At 40.6% G+C, this 16,962-nt stretch overlaps 1 protein-coding gene and 1 long non-coding RNA gene across 6 annotated transcripts in view; one reads left to right on the top strand and one right to left on the bottom strand.

Moving 5' to 3' along the window:
* Nucleotides 1-314: 314 nt before the first annotated feature.
* On the bottom strand, nucleotides 315-7,295 carry LOC133630901 (uncharacterized). The gene is made up of 3 exons (XR_009821367.1): nucleotides 6,672-7,295; nucleotides 644-717; nucleotides 315-580 (listed from the first exon to the last, which is right to left on the bottom strand). It is a non-coding gene; the product is annotated as an uncharacterized LOC133630901 (long non-coding RNA).
* Nucleotides 6,730-16,962, top strand: part of LOC133630899 (transcriptional repressor p66-alpha-like) — a 43,504-nt gene continuing 33,271 nt past the window's right edge. For 2 of the 5 annotated variants that reach the window (XM_062022731.1, XM_062022729.1), the window contains exon 1: nucleotides 6,979-7,324. In XM_062022731.1, coding sequence (XP_061878715.1) covers nucleotides 7,166-7,324 — 159 coding nt within the window. In that variant the 5' untranslated portion in view covers nucleotides 6,979-7,165. Of the gene's footprint in view, nucleotides 6,936-6,977; nucleotides 7,325-16,962 lie in introns of those variants that run through there. The other 3 variants (XM_062022733.1, XM_062022732.1, XM_062022730.1) reach the window with 3 other exon arrangements.

Raw genomic sequence — 16,962 nt, 5'->3', positions numbered from 1 at the left:
CATAATTAGACAATATTTAAGTGAACATAATTTGCGATTACATGGTGTGCATATATTTTTTTTCCTCCCAAAATATAAAGAAAGAAAACATTTACTAAGAAAAGTTACAGTACTTTGATACATATTATTTCCAGGCTTTCGAGGGCCAAACAAAATGAAGTGGCGGGCCACATTTATTATTATTTATTTAGAAAAGTATCGAAATACCCTTTTGGTACCGGTGCCGGCAGCACTTCTGCAGCCCCAGATCATGACTGTATAGGTAAGACACAATTATCTTGCTGCTCACTTGTGTTGCTAGCTATTTAGACAATAATGGCTTTGTGTTGACTCCTTTTCAGTGCACAGTATACTACTATACAAGTTGTACACTGACTACTCTAAATAACATCCAAGTTTCATTTTTGCAGTATGATTCCTTGAGAAGATACACTAACATCACAGATACACAGATTATTTGCAGTTCTGTGACATTGAGATGATGCCACTGCACTGTATGAAATGGAGCACAACAGCCTCTGGAGATGGAGCAACGTGATGAGAGGGAGGCAGACAATCAGACCTGATGACACAGCATCATCTAAAGAGAAGCTTAGGATGACCCAATGAAGCTGACAAAGCACTCAAACACACCAACCCACACCTGTTAGAGAGTGGCGGCCCCCCGCTTCACACTTGGGTGACTCCTTGTGCAGTATGTTGGGATGCTCTTCGCATCTTTCATGGAATCAAAAGACATTGTTATGGACATATTTTCATTGTATACATTTGTATAGTAAAGGATCAAAATTAAACTCACTGTTCACTTGTCCCAAACATGCATTATCTACAAAACCCAAAACCACTGAAGTTGGCACGTTGTGTAAATGGTAAATAAAAACAAAATACAATGATTTGCTAATCCTTTTCAACTTATATTCAATTGAATAGACTGCAAAGACATGCATTATTTAATGTTTGAACTGAGAAACTTAATTTTTTTTGCAAACAATCATTAACTTAGAATTTAATGGCAGCAATACATTGCAAAAAAATTGGCACAGGGTCATTTTTACCACTGCGTTACATGGCCTTTCCTTTTAACAACACTCAGTAAACGTTTGGGAACTCAGGAGACCAATTTTTGAAGCTTTTCAGGTGGAATTCTTTCCCATTCTTGCTTGATGTACAGCTTTAGTTGTTCAACAGTCTGGGGTCTCCGTTGTGGTATTTTAGGCTTCGTATTGCGCCACACATTTTGAATGGGAGACAGGTCTGGACTACAGGCAGGCCAGTCTAGTACCCGCACTCTTTTACTACAAAGCTACGCTGTTGTAACACGTGGCCTGGCATTGTCTTGCTGAAATAAGCAGAGGCTTCCATGATAGTCTTGCTTGGATGACAACATATGTTGCTCCAAAACTTGTATGTATCTTTCAGCATTAATGGTGCCTTCACAGATGTGTAAGTTACCCATGCCTTGGGCACTAATACGCCCCCATACCATCACAGATGCTGGCTTTTCAACTTTGCGCCTATAACAATCCAGATAGTTATTTTCCTCTTTGTTCCGGAGGACACAACGTCCACAGTTTCCAAAAACAATTTGAAATGTGGACTCATCAGACCACAGAACACTTTTCCACTTTGCATCAGTCCATTTTAGATAAGCTCGGGCCCAGCGAAGCCGGCGGTGTTTCTGGGTGTTGTTGATAAATGGCTTTTGCTTTGCATAGTTGAGTTTTAACTTGCACTTACAGATGTAGCGACGAACTGTAGTTACTGATAGTGGTTTCTGAAGTGTTCATGAGCCCATGTGGTGTTATCCTTTACACACTGATGTCGCTTTTTGATGCAGTACCGCCTGAGGGATCAAAGGTCTGTAATATCATCGCTTACGTGCAGTGATCTCTTCAGATTCTCTGAACCTTGTGATGATATTACTGACCGTAGATGGTGAAATTCCTAAATTCGTTGCAATAGCTGGTTGAGAAATAATGTTCTTAAACTGTTCCACAATTTGCTCATGATTTGTTCACAAAGTGGTGAACCTCGCCCCATCCTTTTTTGTGAATGACTGAACATTTCATGGAAGCTGCTTTTATACCCAATCATGGCACCCACCTGTTCCCATTTAGCCTGTTCACCTGTGGGATGTTCCAAATAAGTGTTTGATGAGCATTCCTCAACTTTCTCAGTCTTTTTGCCACTTGTGCCAGCTTTTATGAAACACGTTGCAGGCATCAAATTCCAAATGAGCTAATATTTGCAAAAAATAACAAAGTTTTACAGTTCGGACGTTACGTATCTTGTCTTTGCAGTCTATTCAATTGAATATGAGTTGAAAAGGATTTGCAAATTATTGTATTCTGTTTTTATTTACCATTTACACAACGTGCCAACTTCACTGGTTTTGGGTTTTGTAAAATGTGTCCTTAATTTGAGAACCCTTACAAACCTGCACAATTTTGCATTATTTGCTGCATATAGGCTTTAATGGAAAAGGGGAAATGAAACTGCCAAAAGTGCCCTGGTGGCTAATCAAAAAAACAGCATTTTTTTGACACATTGTATGCTTAAAACAACAACCGAAGCTTTTCATGCTGGTTCCACCGCTAAAACCACATTATTTGAAAAAGTGAATAAAACAGACATTTGCTTAAATGGCTTCTTGCAGAAAAATGCAACATTCAGCTACAAATTGAAGTAGTTCTTCCAAGTACCTCCTTCAAGGGTCTTAATTTAAAAGAAAATGTACAAAGAATCATGTTGATGCTTAATGTTCCATTTGCTTTAATGTGTGTTTTTGACATAGATACTTCTGTCCCTAACACAAACAAGTTAAGAAGAAGAACAATCCCTGAAGGGGGAATTCAAGATTACCCAGTTGTAGTATTTTTATTTGCCCCTACATACACAAAACCAGGAACACGTGTACAAACAGGAGTGAGGTGGCTGCACAACTAATAACCTTGGTCTCAAGCCAGAGACTAATTGGCAGATCTCCAGCTACCAATTTTCAAAATTGTGTGTTTTTGGGTCTCAGCTGGGTCTTAAACTATAGCCAACTCACACTCTGTATGTTGTATAGCGTACTGATACTGTATTTGTGAATGGGAAACAAACACATAGTGCACACAACATAACTCTATATAAGTGTTATAGTTGGCTAATGTAAATAAATGCAGATGTTAAATGCAATTTATTTAACATCATGGTCTAAACCAGACCTGGGCCCGTTAAGCTTTTCAATCTGGCCCGCTGGACATTTCCAAATATTTTTTTTAGATCTTTAAGATCGAAACTGTCGCTGCCATTATATGATGTGAAGTGATGTTTTCAAATTAGTGGAATTCTTGAACTATACAAAGTATTTAAATGGTTGGAAAATATGCACATTCATAATACCATGTATTATTTTCGTATTTTAATTATTGTAAGTATACGGCGATGTATTAATTTCACAGACGCATCACAACGTTCACTACTACTAATCATGGCAGACTTCATGAGACCGAACAACGACTACTTTGGGACAAATGATGATGCAGAACCTTATATTTTTGAGCCTGAATAAACAGAGGATAAGCTACAAGTTTTTGAAGCTATGTGGTAAGCAGATCCAGCAAGTAGCAATATTGCTAAGTGCTAAACAAGAATTATAAACTACGAACGTAACAAAACAACCACTTACTGGACAATGTCTGTTCTCAGTGGGATGCCGACTGATGGGATGTTCATATCTTGCCGTTTGGATAAAGAATCAGTCGTAAATCTCCCGCAGTAAAAAAAAGTGACACAAATGAGCATCTTTTCGGGGTCAAAGTTGATCAACTTCACGGTTTATGGCCACAACCTGTACTATACAAGTGAGAAGCAGGATTTGAAATCTACAATTAACTTTGACCAACTCAGAGGAGATACAGCAGCTCAGTATGTCAATAGCAGCATAAGCGTGTTACTTCTATGTGATTAATGCGCCGCTAAAACTAATTCCAGTCCGCCGTGTGCTTAAAATGAGCCAAAATACGTAAATAGTACATGTTATTTTGAATGTGCCTGTTACTACATTACATATATACTTACAGTGTGTATATAAAAAGTTGATTGGGTTTTTGGATGATTTTTAAAGCTCTTTATAGGCAGAATAGAGCAACTCCTGTTACCTCGATTAGGCCATTTTTCTACCGCAGGAACTTTTACAGGAACTTTCCCATTTACCTGGTTAGATAAAGTTCCCCCTGTGTTTCCACCAAAAACTACCCAGGCAGATTTAGTTCCTCAGGAACTATTTTTAGTTCCTGACAGCTAGGTGGGACTTTTGGGAGGTTCTTGGAACGTAGACGACCTGTTTATTCCCCATTTCTTGTGTATTTCTATTACAACAAACTTGGAAACGGAGGGAAAGACAAACGAAAGGAACTTTCGACTTGCAGGAACTTTTGTGGGACATCTTCGAGCTGAAAAACGCTGATCAGTGGAACTCTTTTGCAGTGTTTTTACTCAGCCGTAGTCTTTAAACTATATGCAGTTTAATGCTGTTTATTATTGTTTACAAACTCTATTTTGATTCGCGAAGATAAGAGAAGTGGATGGACTCTTCTAAACATATTTAGAAAAGAGTATGAAGCCGTACTCGAAGTAACGACCTCAGCTGCTTACTACTCTGAGATTTTGACGAGTGGAACAAAGGTAGATAACATCAAATATTAACGTTTTACTTTGTTACATGTTGTAAAAGTAGTCAGTGACACTCCGTTTGTGTAGTTATCAGCCTCAACTCGAGTGAACCGAATGCTCATCCTAACAGGCTAACGCTAAAGCCGATATGTTGGAGTTGTCAGCGTGACATAAACACTGACATTTATTATTTCCCTCAGGCCATAAGAGTCTTGAACACATCATAATAATCCCCTCAATTCCCCCCAAAATGGATTAACTCGCTGGAATATAAAGACAATACAACATACATCCATAAACGTGGATGCATATGCAAAAGTGCGATATATTTATCTGTACAGCAATCTATCTATTTATATCTGCACCTTATTGCTCTTTTATCCTGCATTACCATGAGCTAATGCAATGAAATTGTGTTCTTATCTGTACTGTAAAGTTCCAATTTGAATGACAATAAAACGGAAGTCTAAGTCTAAGTCTTCTACAGGAACATATAGTTACAGGAACCTAAAGTTCCTGAACTTTTGGTGGAAAAGGGCCTAATTTAAAAAATGATTTTGAATAATAGTTAACATTCCACAAAAAAAGTGCAGTTCTCCTTTTACCCCTTTAGTGACTGAATTTAGTTTGGGTAAAAGTGAATACACGTAAACACTGACACTTTTAATTTCTGATATGAGAATGTTTTAATTGTTAGTAGAAATAAAGTAAACAAATGCTTTTTTTTTGCAAACTATGTAGTCTGTTGAAGTTATGTGAACGTACTTTAGACTTGTAAGGCAGTGTTTTTCAACCACTGTGCCGCGGCACACTAGTGTGCCGTGAGATACAGTCTGGTGTGCCGTGGGAGGTTATCTAATTTCACCTATTTGGGTTAAAAATGTTTTTTGCAAAACAGTAATTATAGTCTGCAAATGATGTGTTGTTGTTGAGAGTCGGTGCTGTCTAGAGCTCGGCAGAGTAACCGTGTAATACTCTTCCATATCAGTAGGTGGCAGCCGGTAGCTAATTGCTTAGTAAATGTCGGAAACAGCGGGAGGCAGAGTGCAGGTAAAAAGGTGTCTAATGCTTAAACCAAAAATAACCAAAAGGTGAGTGCCCCTAAGAAAAGGCATTGAAGCTTAGGGAAGGCTATGCGGAACAAAATTAAAACCGAATTGGCTACAAAGTAAACAAAAACAGAATGCTGGACGACAGCAAAGACTTACTGTGGAGCAAAGACTTACTGTGGAGCAAAGACGGCGTCCACAATGTACATCCAAACATGACATGACAATCAACAATGTCCCCACAAAGAAGGATAAAAACAACTGAAATATTCTTGATTGCTAAAACAAAGTAGATGCGGGAAATATCGCTCAAAGGAAGACATGAAACTGCTACAGGAAAATACCAAAAAAAGAGAAAAAGACACCAAAATAGGAGCGCAAGACAAGAACTAAAACACTACACACAGGAAAACAGCAAACAACTCCAAATAAGTCATGGCGTGATGTGACAGGTGGTGACAGTACACCTACTTTGAGACAAGAGCTATATTGATGCATGCTTGGTTATGCTTTAAAGTCATATCCAACAATTGCGACAACGACTTTTTACTGTCAACTGAGTTTCGTTTTTTAATTATTTCTGCTGGTGGTGTGCCTCCGCATTTTTTCAATGAAAGAAATGTGCCTTGGCTCAAAAAAGGTTGAAAAACACTGTTGTAAGGTGAAGCGTAGGCTTTCCACCCTGTAGCAATTAACACAATTTCCATATTTGACAGGTTGATGATCCAGTCCAGCTTCTTGGCTCTCTTTAGCAATACATCCAGTTTTGTAATTTCTCTTGAACTTTTTTTCTTTACCTTGTTTGTGTTGCATATCTATATTCCAATGGCAGATGAGTGTACCTTGAACGCATCAATTAAATAGTATATGATAAGTTAGAGTGTGTAATAGTGGCGAGCAACAGTCAAGTTCTAGGTGACCCCGGAGGAGCCCCAAAGACCCCTGACTGTTTGCTCTTCCTACCTTGGCCCTTGGTGGTCAACGGCTTACAGTACATGATGTGATCCGGTCGCCCTGGTATGCCGAGGTGCGCATGCCCACTAAGAGGACGCAGCGGCTCCATGTGTGTTGAGGCGCATTATTTGGCAACAGACGCGGCAGCGGGGAGGGCTGAAAAAGGAGGATATCCCTTGGATTTTCAAAAAAAGCAACGATTTATCCAGTTTAACCCCACAGTAAACATTCCTTGGTCGACCATCGGCGACGAGCGGACTACAAAGCGACCGAGTAAGTTGACTGGAGGTTGGGAGGGGGGGGTTGGAGCCGAAGTTTTCGGCGAGTGGACCGAGGAGGGAGCCTTTTATTCGGTCTCGTCGAGACGAGCCAGGTCTTCCTCCACCTATCTGTGACGATAAAGACGCTGATGGGCTGTTGAAAAGTAACACTTCTCCGCAGAGCCAAAGGTTGAGCCCCGGGGAGGGCAGGGAGTCCCTCTCGCACACGAAATATGTCTTTTTATGCGTTCTCAAGCTTGTCCCGCTGCCCGGCACAAGTGGCGAAATGAGGCGAGGATTATAACGTTTCATCGTCGGCGGCAAGCTCCGGCGGTGGGCCGGTCGCTTGTATTAACGAGTTCCGACCCGGCCATTTCCCCCTCGGGAGGGGAGGGCAGACAGGTAAACATTATGCACACTTAAGTTTGACTTTATTAAAAAAAAAAAAAATGTTCTTTTCAAAGTTTGTGTACCCTCGGCTGAGCTTGACGGCTGTCCCGCATCGCGGAGCAGCCCAGGTCAGCGATTCTGGCTCGGCGGTTCGAATGGCGTGGGTCTGGTTTAAAGAGGCACATGGAGGACTTTTATCACCTCGCCTGGAAGTGTGTGTCGGCCTTTTGGTGGCTTCATTTGAGCCTTGAACCTGCGAGCTAAAGTGGCTGCTTGTTGTTGTTTTGCGCGGCGTAGCTAATGTTAGCTAACACCTCCTCCCCGGCGGTGTCAACAATAAAAGCCGGCTACTTGCACATGTACTGTGGGGCTGGCTTTAGTTTTTTCAAGGGCCGACTTTGATTGTTGTGCTTTCCCGGGCTGTGTGAGGCAGGCCACGGGAAGCTGTTGTCTGTTTTGAGCCCCATGGCAGTCGTCAGTGTTGCTTGTGCTATCTTGTAGCTAATCTTCCTACTTCTCGCTGTGTCAACCCTCGTCTTCCTCCTCTTAAAGCTGAACACACACACACACATACACGCGCTGACACCACGCGCGCGCACGCACACTCACTGGCGAGCACGCACAACACACATTCACTCGCAATACGTTTATATGCACGCCAAAAATCCGAGTTGAATGAATTGAATGATGTTAACACCTTAAACCAGTGTTGTTCAACATTTTCTGAGCCAAGGCACATTTTATTCATTGAAAAACCAGCAGAAATCATTGAACAATTAAACTCAGCAGCCGATATTGGCAAATAAAAAGTCGTTCTCGCAATTGTTGGATATGAATTTAAACCAGGGGTGCTCACACTTTTTCTGCAGGCGATTCACTTTTCAATTGATCAAATCGCGGGGATCTACCTCATTCATATATATAATTTATATTTACTTATTTATGAAATATATGTTTTTGTTAACAAGTTAAAGGTGTTTAATGATAATGCAAGCATGTTTAACACATATAGGTAATATTGTTAATAAATTAAAGGTTTTTAATGATAATACAAGAATGTTTAATACATATAGTTAATATTGTTAACAAGTTAAAGGTGTTTAAAGATAATGCAAGCATGTTTAACACATATAGTTAATATTGTTAACAAGTTAAAGGTGTTTAAAGATAATACAAGCATGTTTAACACATATAGTTAATATTGTTAACAAGTTAAAGGTGTTTAAAGATAATGCAAGCATGTTTAATACATATAGGTTCCTTTCTTTCATGAAGACAAGAATATAAGTTGGTGTATTACCTGATTCTGATGACTTGCTTTGACAGTGGTGCTGATAACGTCCGCATTTTCAAATGGTGGAGAAAAAAAGTCCTCCTTTCTGTCCAATACCTCATGAAGGTGGTTGGTTTTTGGCATCTTATTTGTCCAGCTTCCGTACTCCTTTGTATACAGTGCACACTTTACAAGAAATACATTGTCGGCAAACTCCGTAGCTTGCTAGCTTGTGCACGCCAGCTTTCTGAGACTCTCATTTTATTAGCGCAGGCAGGATGAAGCAGAGCTTTTATTGTGCAACTGTGCAGTCGGTCTTCGGAGTTTTGACGACAGGTACGGCGCCAGAGTCTGTTGAAATAAAAAGTGTTTCTCGCCTTCCTGTCGGTAATTTTTTCTTAATAATGAGCTGGCAGTAGCCAGCGTCATCTCAGAAGACCCTCGGGTGCTGTGAATGTCAATCAAGTGACGAAAGTGACGTCATAGTGAAGATTTATGATCGCTCATTTTTAGGACTATTTTTTGAATGCCTGGCTGGCGATCGACTGACACACCCTCCGTGATCGACCGGTAGCTCGCAATCAACGTAATGAGCACCCCTGATTTAAACCATAACCAACCATGCATCACTATAACTCTTGTCTCAAAGTAGGTGTACTGTCATGACCTGTCACATCACGCCGTGACTTATTTTGAGGTTTTTGGTGTTTTCCTGTGTGTAGTGTTTTAGTTCTTGTCTTGCGCTCCTATTTTGGTGGCTTTTCCTCTTTTGTTGGTATTTTCCTGTAGCAGTTTCATGTCTTCCTTGAACGCAATCAAGACTATTTAAGTTGTGCGGGCGCTATCCTTCTTTGTGGGGACATTGATGATTATCATGTCATGTACAGATGTACTTTGTGGACGCCGTCTGCTCCACACGCTGTAAGTCTTTGCTGTTGTCCAGCATTCTGTTTTTGTTTACTTTGCAGCCAGTTCAGTTTTAGTTTCGTTTTGCATAGCAATCCCTAAGCTTCAATGCCTTTTCTTAGCGGCAATCGCCTTTTGTTTATTTTTGGTTTAAGCGGTAGATATCTCTTTACCTGCGCTGTCGTCTGCATATTGGGATCACGACAAACATCTACAAAGCAATTAGCTACCTGCTGCCACCTACTGATTTGGAAAAGTATTACATGGTTACTCCGCCTAGCTTTAAACAGCACAGACAGACACCCAACTACGGCACATTTGCGGATTATAACTACTGGTTTGCAAAAAAAATTCTTAACCCAATTAGGTGAAATTACATAATTTCCCATGGCACACCAGACTGTATTTCACGGCACATTAGTGTGCCATGGCACAGTGATTGAAAAACACTGCCTTAAACGATTCATTATTAGTCACCCAGCTTACATTTTAGCACGTTAAAACATGTCACACAAGTGTAAAAGGAAGTTAACCACTTGGATTTGTCCTTTTATTATAACTTTCATGGTCATGATGGACAAAAATATTGAGACACTGCTTGAGTCTTAAAGGGGTCATTTTACCATTAGAACCTTTATTTAACCAGATAAGAAAACCCATTGAGATCAAGATCTCTTTCACAAGGGTGACCTGGCCAAGAGGTCAACAGCACATGTCACAGAGCAGTTTCAAAATAAATACATTAAGACATACATTTTAAAATACATAAGAGAAGTGTAAAACAACAGAGATTTACATCTTTAAAAACACAGGCACTGTGCAAACGTCTCTCGCTGTTTGTCCCTCAGGACAGAACGGAAGGCTCCAAATGGAAGTAGTTCTGTAAGTTTCAGTTTCGTCTGCAATTCATTCCATGCCATAGGGGCAGCAATGCCAAAAGCTCTTTTGCCAAATTCAGTCCGTACATGAGGAACAGTTAAAACATACAAATTGTTAGAACGTAATGCGTAAGAGCTGCTTTTTCTTTGTAACAGAGTACACAAGTATGGAGGTATTAAACCTAAAAGAGCCTTATAAATTAAAGTCAGCCAATGTGTGTATCTGCGTGCACTCAATGAAGATAAGTCTGACTTCATATACAGTTGACAATGGTGGGTGAGACTACGACAGCCAGTAACAAATCTTAGAGCTGAACCATGTTTCCCCTACATTTAAAACTCTTCCTTGTGGTCTACGTCAGTGTTTCTTAACCATAGGGCCAGGGCCGCCAAAAATATTTGTCATTTGACATGGTTGTAAACTGTAATTAGGTTAGATGTAATTATTGAATACGATTAAAATCAAGAGTACGAGTCGAATACTAATCAAATGTTAATATTTGAGTGGGCCCCAGGCCTCTGTGTAGTGGAGAAGTTAATAACCCCTGGTGTACATAACATGTAGTGGTGGTTCTTTGGTAAATGTTTTGCATAGATTATTAAAGTTAAAGTTAAAAGTTAAAGTACCAATGGTTGTCACACACACACTAGGTGTGGCGAAATTATTCTCTGCATTTGACCCATCACCCTTGATCACCCCCTGGGAGGTGAGGAGAGCAGTGAGCAGCAGCGGTGGCCGCGCCCGGGAATCATTTTTGGTGATATAATCCCCATTTCCAACCCTTGATGCTGAGTGCCAAGTAGGGAGGTAATGGTGATTTACAGACTGTCTTCAAGCTGCTTCCTGACCGTCTCTTCAGGATTGCGCAGTTTTGTGGGCGGTCTTATGACTCCACTTTCACTGCTTCTTCTCCCCGTCAGCCATGTTGTAGTTTTAGAGCTTTCAAATCGAGTTTACTGACAGATATAAGTTAGAACTATACACTACTTTGTATTAGAAATGGCAACAGCGGAGGATGACCCACAACAAGAAAATATGGAAAAAAGAGCTTATTGACCACAGCATCAGACTCGCACAAAGGTCTTTGTGTAAATTTCTACCATATATGGAGATATCCGCAGACGTCACAGGTTAGAAAACGTCACAGGACAGGGCAAATTCCAAACGGTTCTTTTGGAGGAAGTATGAAGGAAGGCAAGATTATTTTGTAAATACATCCGCAATGTCCACCAAACGTTTTATACTGTGCGTGAATGCACAAAGGTGAACTTTGTTGATTTTATAGATTTGCTGGAGTGCTTATCAGGCATATTTTGTCTAACCATGACTGCAAGCTTATCAATGCTAACATGCTATTTTGGCTACCTGTATTGTTTGATTTAAAAAATTTGGGATTTATAGGGATCCCAAATACACGAAAGCAGTTCCCATCAGGTAAGAAAAGGTGGTTTTGCACCATTGGACCCCTGGAGAGACGGTCAGAAAGTGGCTTGAAGGTGGTCTGTAAAACGAAATCTATGCAACATTTTGACCAAAGCACCAGCATTACCGGTACATGTCATGTAGACAAACAAGTAAGTATTTTAAAATTAGGAAAAAAATCACAACATGACCTTTTTAAGGCAGGTTATGCTCCAGCATCGAAGCCCTTGTGTATGCTACGTGCTAAGGCGCTACGGATGTAATTATATGAACATTTCATATCACGGTTATTATGACCACATTATCACTGTTGTAATCATTATCACAGTGTTGTTGAATGTTAATAGAAAGTACTTTAACACACACTGAAATCTTTTAACCACGTTTTAATTTAAACATTTTAATCTGTCATGTTAGCATTTGAGCTAGCTAGCTATTGTCTTTCAACTTGTGGTAATGGTCGAGAATTATATCGCGGTTTATCATTATACAATCGCTACATTCCTACTACGCGAATATCATGACATGCACCTCCAAGAACAACAAACCTCTGCCGTGAGAGCTGTGATTGGTCAGCGTTTGGAACATTATTTCCTGTGTGTGTATACGACTCGCTCAGTGGGCACACAGCCCACCTTCAGATCAACCTTTGCAATAAAATAGACACTTTGTTTAGTTCCAGCTTCAATAACACACTCTCTCTTTTTGAATGTCGTGGTTCACTTGCAACGAAGAAGGCTAGTAAGCAAATGATCGACGAGTGTTGTACTTGCTCACTCAGTATGTTCGGATTGCTCAAATAATTTGGTTCAAAATAAGATTTTTTTTTACAACAAATGGAAACAGCTTAATCTCATCGTGTTTGACGTTTTAAAAATCGGATTAACACACTTAGACAATGCGACTGGAAACCAGATCTCTCCGGCATGCACTGAGTTATCTGTAAATCTCCGTGGGGGTCAAAGATGCCGCTTTTTACAACATTATTAACAGGCAAAGACCCAGCCGGGCGGTGGTAGGAACTGTTTTTGTTCAAAAGCATACAAAGTAAAAATATAGAAGCTGAACGAATAGATCAAAATATTTTTAATGTACAGTATCGTATCAGAATGTTCTCAAAGAAGTCACTTTAAATATGTGACATGACACCAGCACATCCAGGCCAATTTACAACACGGAAATAATAAGTAATGTGTGTATGTTTCGTTAGTCAGTAGACTACAATAACACATAGCGGTAGACATGCATCTGGGGATAGGCTTATAGGCAACACCAAGGCCCTGTCTATATTAAGCCGGATAACTCCATCCATCCATTTTCTACCGTTTGTCCCTTTCGGGGTCACGGGGGGTGCTGGAGCCAATTTAGTGTTGCCAATCAACCTATCCCCAGGTGCGTGTCTTTGGAGGTGGGAGGAAGCCGGAGTACCCGGAGGGAACCCACGCAGTCCCGGATAACTCCTGAAACGAAATTGGCCCTAGTGTGTGTATGTGAGTGTGAATGGTTGTCTGTCTATCTGTGTAGGCCCTGTGATAAGGTAGCCACTTGTCCAGGGTGTACATTTCTGCCTCAATTTCATTCATTCGAATCATCCACAAGCAAGATCGTTATTCGTACTTTGTTTTGTGGTGTAAGAATTAAACGTCCATATACAAACGTACAACCATCAGGGTTTCCCCTAGACCAGACCTGGGCAAATTAATTTAGTTAAACTTTTCAATCTGGCCCACCGGACATTCCCTAATAATTTTTAAAAAATCTTTAAGATAACTGTAGCTGCCATCATGATGTGCAGTGATGTTTTCAAATGACCGTAAGTCTTGAACTCCAGCCATCCATCCATCCATCTTCTTCCACTTATCCGAGGTTGGGTCGCTGGGGCAGCAGCCTAAGCAGGGAAGCCCAGACTTCCCTCTCCCCAGCCACGTCGTCCAGCTCTTCCCGGGGGATCCCGAGGCGTTCCCAGGCCAGCCGGGAGACAAAGTCTTCCCAACGTGTCCTGGGTCTTCCCCGTGGCCTCCTACCGGTCAGACATGCCCTAAACACCTCCCTAGGGAGGCGTTCGGAAGGCATCCTGACCAGATGTCCGAACCAGCTCATCTGACTCCTTTCGATGTAGAGTAGCAGCGGCTTTACTTTGAGCTCCTTCCGGATGGCAGAGCTTCTCACCCTATCTCTAAGGGAGCGCCCCGCCACCCGGCGGAGGAAACTCATTTCGGCCGCTTGTACCCGTGATCTTGTCCTTTCGGTCATAACCCAAAGCTCATGACCATAGGTGAGGAAGAAGTCTTGAACTATACAAAGTATTTCAATGGTTGGAATCTGCGCTTTTGCATGATATACTATTTACTATGGTAATCTACGTCACAGCAGCTCAGACGATGCACCAAGCAGTGTGAGTGGGGAGCGTTTCCACAGAGTGTTTCCAGAGCAGCCAGCCTGAAATGCGGGTGTCAGGGACAGATGCGGAAGGAGATTTTTACAGCAAAGTTCTAAAGCTTAGTGATACATCAGATATAACAGATCTTAGGTGGGGTTTTTTTCCCCTTCGCGTTCATAGTTCGCTGTGTTTGTTGCATTTTTGTTGCGTTTCGCTTTATTGTAAAATATGTCGATCGAGAGGGGTGTGGCATTCATATGTTGTCAATATTCAGTGTTTTATCATTCATAGTTAATATTGTAAATCCCACATTCTTTATTTTCATGTACATTCAAAAAAATAAAAAAATTCCATTCCATTTTTTAAGGTGATCTGTCATAACGTTTTAAGCATTCAATCAGACATTATTGTGAGTTTTTGTATTAGTGTTTCTAAAAATCAGATATACCGGCCCCATACAAATTGTTTTCTCTTAACACTTAACTCCAACAAAGAGGTGTTGTAAAAAAAAAAAAATTGGGAGCGCGTTGGAGTCGGAAAAGTTTATATTTCTGGGTCTGAGTTGTTTCGGCGTTCAGTACAACAAACCCAGTGTGTATACGACTCGCTCAGAGAATGTACATCCCACCCTCATGAGCGTCTTCTCAACATCTTGCAAAAAACCCTTAATTCCAGCTGCAATAACAATCTCTGTCACTCTTTAGTCACCACTGTTCACTCGCGGCAAAGGAAGCTAACAAGCGATTGACTTACCAGAGAACACCACCTCTAGGGTTTCGCCGGACAATTGCACAAACTCAAGCCTGATGCAGAACTACGAAATATTCACAAGGGCATAGTTAGTCAGTCAGTCTATAATAGTGGTTGATATACAATAAAATATCTTTGCCTCTCGACACTAAATAAAGTTGTTAAAAATATGATAAATAATCTGATTAATCAACTTTATTTAGTGAAGTAAGAATGAAATGCCCATATTACACAACAATTCAGTCCATCCATCCATCCATTCTCTACCGCTTGTCCCGTTCAAGATCACGGGGGTGATTGACGTATAATTAATAAATGCATTTAACATAACATTACTTCACAGAAAAATGTGAAAACACGGAGAGAACGAAATTATGGCAGGAATTTGATTAATGTGCGCATGTAAGCGTTGTTTCAAGCCAGTTTAAACAAATGTTGCGGATGTCTGATTGAAGGATTAACTATTTTAAATACCAGAGTGTTACGTATAACAGAAGCCGGTGTGTGCTCATGTTGTGTTGACTAAAAGCTCAGGCAGCATTTTCTTCAGGCAGCAGATATTCTTGGTGTTTAACTTAAGCTGTGGCAATGTTTGTCCTTCTGATGAAATAATAAGGTTGTATTGCATAATATCTCAGGTATGAGGCATCACCTGCCTTTGTAGCAATATACTGTAACACTTTAATAGTTTTCGCTCAAGTTTAAGTTGCCAAACATGATATCTGGATTTATTTGTATTATTCTTGTACTAGCGCAAAACTGAGACCAAGTAATTTTAATATCATATTAGATTTTGCAGGTGTACATAATATAATGTCGAGAGGGGGCCAAGTTCCTGCGCCAAATTAGCAGATTAGCCACAAACAAACACTTGACATCTTTGAGTAAGAACTTCCAATTTCACAGGAAGACAAAAACGGCAGAAGCCTACACCTACACCAGTTTGATTTCGAAAGGAAAGCATTAAAATAGATGTTTGATATTGATTATGATAAGGGTATGTATTTTTTTCTGTCGATTCTTCAGCGTATCATTGTTGTTCTAAAGTTGTCTACTGTACCATGCAAGTCATTGTAATGGGTTGTAATTACGGCAAGGTAATTTAACTATTAGATGACATCTGCATTCCATTTGGGGATGGTGAGGTGGCGTACACTTTAGAGATGTTACTGCCATCTAGAAGTAACATTTTATGCAAACAGCAGCACAAACAATCACTGAGGCATTGTCGGGAAAATAATGGAGGTCAGATGGCTTTTGTGTCGAGACAAATAACAGAAGAGTGGAGAAGGTTTTCTAATGCTACGTGTGATGATGGACTCTTTTTAGCGTTGTTGCGCTCCACTTACTATAAAACGCTATATCGCTGATTACAGCCAACGCAGATTGAGGTTGTCTTTGTGCTGGAAGCTGTTGTGCATACTGTAAGTATAGGCATTATAGGGCAATTTGATTAAATACAGTAGACACTTTGGAGTTAACCACAAATGAAATGTAAAAATAACAAAAAAAATGGACAAAGAACTTAAAAGGTGCTGCTTGCAACTTCCTCACAGTAACATTTTTCAAAGCAAAAAATAGAACAACACTAACACGTACAAGGCAGCACGATAGAAAAAGGGGTTAGTGTGGGTGCCTCACAATACAAATGTCCTGGGTTCGAACCTGGGCTCTGGATCTTTCTGTGTGGAGTTTGCATGTTCTCCCCGTGACTGCGTGGGTTCCCTCCAGGTCCTCCGGCTTTCTCCCACCTCCAAACACATGCACCTGGGGATAGGTTGATTGGCTACAGTAAATTGGCAATAGAGAATGAATTGTTCGCTGAATGTTGTCTGTCTATATGTGTTGGCCCTGCGATGAGGTGGCGACTTGTCCAGGGTGTACCCTGCCTTCCGCTCGTGTGAAGCACCTCCCGCGACCTCGTAAGGGACAAGTGGTAGAAAATGAATGGATGGATGGACCAACACGTACAAAAGCAGTCCCAAGAGAAGCAACAAACAATTTGCAGTCATGTTGTTGTTATGATAGAATATACATTTA

Source organism: Entelurus aequoreus, linkage group LG16, assembly GCF_033978785.1.
Source record: "Entelurus aequoreus isolate RoL-2023_Sb linkage group LG16, RoL_Eaeq_v1.1, whole genome shotgun sequence".
Taxonomy (NCBI): Eukaryota; Metazoa; Chordata; class Actinopteri; order Syngnathiformes; family Syngnathidae; genus Entelurus; species Entelurus aequoreus.
Note: the sequence above shows the minus strand (reverse complement) of the source record. Positions and strands in the feature narration are given on the sequence as shown.